Source organism: Trachymyrmex septentrionalis, unplaced genomic scaffold (assembly GCF_001594115.1).
Source record: "Trachymyrmex septentrionalis isolate Tsep2-gDNA-1 unplaced genomic scaffold, Tsep1.0 scaffold186, whole genome shotgun sequence".
Lineage (NCBI taxonomy): Eukaryota > Metazoa > Arthropoda > Insecta > Hymenoptera > Formicidae > Trachymyrmex > Trachymyrmex septentrionalis.
Genome location: NW_017305029.1, coordinates 97,508 through 102,080, shown reverse-complemented (window position 1 = coordinate 102,080; position 4,573 = coordinate 97,508). Strand labels below are relative to the sequence as shown.

The following is a 4,573-nucleotide window of genomic DNA, read 5'->3' as shown; positions in this document are numbered from 1 at the left end:
AGAGAGAGAGAGAGAGAGAGAGAGAGAGAGAGAGAGAGAGACAGAGAGAGACAGAGAGAGGAAACGAATCCAAAAAGGGCTAAATTGAGGTATGCAGTCTTCAATTCAATCACAAATTCTTTTCTTTTCACAGAGTTATTTAATAATACTTGTGTACTACGTACAGTTGTATAGTGCCGAATGAAATATAGTATATCTATATACTGTAACATTTTTCATTCATAGATCCACATGATTCATGCTCGTGCATGCTGTCGCTTCAACATTCACATAAATTCTGCAATCTGTCAATATTGTATAATATATTAATACGCGCGCGTGCGTGTGTGTGTATGTGTGGGGGGGGAGATGGGAGGGGGTAATATATTTTAATATAAATTTTCATTATTGGAAACACGCGCGCGCGCTTTTTTTATTTTCAATGTATAAGATCGTTAGTCTTTTATTCTTCATCTATAAAACTGTTTAGACCAACCTTTTTGATATCACATGCAAGAGAAAAAGTTCAGTTCGACTTTGACTTGGCATTTTGAACAAATGCTATGACAAGTCGGAGCCTTTATACATACAAATGCAGACGTAATATGAATAATTGATAAAACAAATGGAGAATTAAAATATGTAAATTTTTTCATTTTTCTGCATAAAATAGTTTTTCTCATCTATACATAATTTATTGTTACTTATATCGATGTATGTTATTTCAAAAGAAGAATCAATTTCGTGAAAAATATAAAAATGTTATCGAAAAGAAGGAAATAATTATCCATTTCTCTTAAAATTAATTATTTCGCCTATGTTTGCAGATAAGCTTCATTATTCTCCTATTATATACGTATACTCTCTTTTCTTTTGGAACGAAGGCGCGTCAAGAAGATGCCTCTTGTACGTCTCTTTGTATCTCGCGGAGTTTGCGCAATTCTCGGTGACTAATCTGCTCTTACAATCTTAGATCGCATGTCATAACGTGCTTTTATTTCTCCCCTTCACGATACTTTTGGCGTTTCGTTTTGCATCTCACAACACTTTAGTCAACAGCTTCCTAAGTAACAATTTTGTTTGTGCATGAAACAGTTTTTGGCATATTCCCTTTTGATCTTTAATTCCCAAGCCCTCCTACACGGTGCGGCGCGGGCGCGTCTCCACTTTTGTAATTGATTATTAATAAATATTATATAATACTATTTATATACATAACACTGTTAATAACGCTTACACGAGAATGATTATTAACAAGTAGAATTATTATTTGTTATAATTATTTAGAAAGATAAACAAGTCGAAAATCTTTTTGGCCGGCTCGTTACGATTTTATTTTATTTTTGGCTAAATTTATCATTTGTACCTATGATACACTTGATGTGAAATAAAGATCGAGCTACGATTGACATATACTTTTATACAGGCTTTGAATATCAGAAAGTTGAATTATTTTAATTACGGTTTCTAGTCCCTATATATGCCTCCCTTTTTTCTGCTTTTCTGTTGCTGTCTCCTTCCTTTTCCCGTTTTCTCGCTCCAGTGTACTCCAAAAAAAAAGTTTTATTACGCAACTAGATTAAACATTTTACTTGCTAATCACTATTGATCTTAATATTGTTCTCACTGTATTTAAACTGAACTCTCTGAAATTGAGACGTACTTGTACTTGGTAAAGTAACGCTAACGAAGGTGCGTCGCAAGGAGCTTAATAATGATTGGTGTTGCCGGTTTAGCCCTTATACATACATCTCTCTCTCTCTCTCTCTCTCTCTCTCTCTCTCTCTCTCTGAATGTGACATAGGTAAAGTTACATCTGCCAGAACAATCGTATCCAACTGAACATGGCGAGACTAATAGCAAACTTGGAATTACTCTCATTATATACATAATAGACGTATCTTCCACGAGCGGATACACATACAAGAATACAAGAATAAACAAATGTCACGCGTATAGTATTATATATATATATTATAAATAGTACCTGTTATGCGTTCGTTCGATATATATACGTACGAGATATTCTGATGAACAAAATCAAGAGTGACACGTCGCACGCACGCAGTTACTCGCTTCAAGGATAAACTTTGGAGCGAGTAAAACACAACCCAAATTCACGCAAGTGAGAAATGGCCGCGTCGGGATGATGGATGTGATACATCGACTAAAGAAATATGATACATGTTTTTATGTGAATTTTATTTATAAAAAAGAAATGTACAAGTATGAAGAAAGGGAAACTAAACATGATCGATCTTAAGATCCCGTGGATAAAATCCTCGCGTCAGATAAGTTTTTCATAGCTATCGTGTTTTTCTTTATACTATCGATGATGAATCTGTGCATTGTAATCAATTGTGGCTAATAAGATCAGTTTAGGAGTGGAATAAAAAAGGGAAAATGAATAAAATGAATGTGAATGAATGCAGGGGAGCGAGGGAAAAGGAAGACTTGTGTGTGTGTGTGTGTGTGCGTGTGTGTAATATTAACAATAGTAATGATCCTGTTACAGAACTGTCACGAGCGGGTGATGGAAAATGCTCCAACTGCAAAAGGTTTCTTCCTTTTCGTATTATTTCGAAAATTAGAATCGCCTCTCATCAATGACATCAATCGTTATACGGTGCGCGTGTGCTCATTTACATCACATGATTAATATCTTCTCCCTATTTATATATGGACATTGGCCTTCTAGTTTCCACCGAGGGTTTAAATCAGATCAGAATGTAAGAACTAACCAATTACAGTTGAGTGTTCCTCTGTTATAGTCGAATAACAGGGGAATGCTCGACTGAAATTGGTTAGTTCTTACATTCTGATCCGGTTTAAATCCTCGATGGAAACTAGACTATTGTAGCATCGTTAAAATTAAAATAATCCAGAGAAGCTTTGCCATGATAACTGCGATATAAATATTCCCGTTCATCGCAAGACAATATAATGTGTATATTAGTAATTAACAGTTTGACACACTTACTCTTGAACCAAAATCTTTCTCTCCCTCTCTCCCTCTCTGTATTTCACAATTCACACATATATAAATGTATATTTATAAAAGTAGGTATGACGTAATAGATGTCGTTTACAAATTTGTGCAACTTACAGAAGTACCAAGCTATAAATATCTATTATACTTTAGGGAATTAAGTCTAGATGATGGCTACTTTATTATTTGTGTATCGATATCTTCGTTAATAGCATACTTACATAATGAAACGAGAGTGCGCACGTGAGTGTATGTGTATATGTGTGACACAATTATCATATCGATTTTTCTCACAGCGTAAAGTGATTAAAAAAAATGTCACGTCTTTTCTCGATTAATCAGACACTTGACGAGTGTAAATGCAAATGATGAACAAGCTACAAGATGCAGATGTTACGATTGACGAATAGGAAAGACGAATTATAGCGAAAGTGCCTGTCTTTCTTTTTTTCTACTTTTTACTTTTCAATTGTTAAGAATATCGTGAAAATCACGTAAAATTCTCTCTAATTTTATCGATCGATTAGTTTTATCACTACTATTTTGTTTTATACAGTAACACATTTAGCTACATCTGCACTATTACTTACTACTTTTGATAAACTCTGTGAAAAGCAACGCCCCTCCGGATTTTCCGATAAGATGTAATTATTTCCACACAGGCTTCGTAGTCGATCAAAAATAATAATGTAATAATAATAATTATTATTATAACTCATATTTCTCTCTCGCTCTCGTTCTCTCTCTCCCCTCCCCCCTCTCGCACGCACGCACACGCGCGCTCACACACACACACACGCACGCACGCGCCCGCGCATACACACACACACACACACACACACACACACACGACGAGGTCTTAATGTCTCGATAGATAGATGTCGGGTTGGGCGGTAGCAGTTCTAAGCATTCGAAAAGATAAATCTAAGGACTTCACTTCTTCTTATTTTTGTTGTTTGCACCCCGCGGTGGCGTCACAGGCCGTCCAGCATTGAGACCACCATAGGTGAATTTCCTCTTATCGGCCGGTTTTAAAATTTGGAAACTGCACATGAGAGTCTCGTCCACTGACATCATGGCACCTGCATTGTCAAACTCGCCGCAGTAGTTCGGAGCCGAGAACAGAGTCACCAACTGTCGTTTGGCAAAAAATTCATAACCATCTTCCACCACCTGAAGAATAATTTTCCATTTAAGAAGCATCTCATAAACAAAGTATCTAATATATATGTATATATTAAAAATCTTTTTACCTGATGCGCACGGCATATAAGATCAAAATCATGCTTGTGCAAAAACTTGGCAACGACTTCTGCGCCGAAAGTGAAGGATACACCGCGATCATTTTCACCCCAACCCATAGTGTCTTTATCGGGATCAGACCACAATAAATCACAGAGTAATCCCTGATCAGGTACATCTGTCGGTCGCATGATACGTCTGATCTGTTCCATGCTTTGAAGATCCGGACTCAAGCCTCCATGGCAGCAAAATATCTTTTCGTCTACTATTGCAGCAACAGGTAGGCAATTGAAGCAATCAGTAAACGTTTTCCATAGTTTAATGTTGTAACGACGTTTACCTAAAACATAATTTTATTAAGTC

The 4,573-nt window shown here is 36.2% G+C and overlaps 1 protein-coding gene across 2 annotated transcripts in view; it reads right to left on the bottom strand.

Moving 5' to 3' along the window:
• LOC108746672 (serine/threonine-protein phosphatase alpha-2 isoform) overlaps positions 1-4,573 on the bottom strand; it is a 16,629-nt gene that overhangs the window by 10,045 nt on the left and 2,011 nt on the right. Inside the window, exons 4-6 of one of the 2 annotated variants that reach the window (XM_018483580.1) lie at positions 4,222-4,550; positions 3,811-4,141; positions 3,707-3,718 (exon numbers count right to left, since the gene is read on the bottom strand). In XM_018483580.1, coding sequence (XP_018339082.1) covers positions 3,902-4,141; positions 4,222-4,550 — 569 coding nt within the window. In that variant the 3' untranslated portion in view covers positions 3,707-3,718; positions 3,811-3,901. Of the gene's footprint in view, positions 1-3,706; positions 3,719-3,788; positions 4,142-4,221; positions 4,551-4,573 lie in introns of those variants that run through there. The other variant, XM_018483579.1, reaches the window with a different exon arrangement.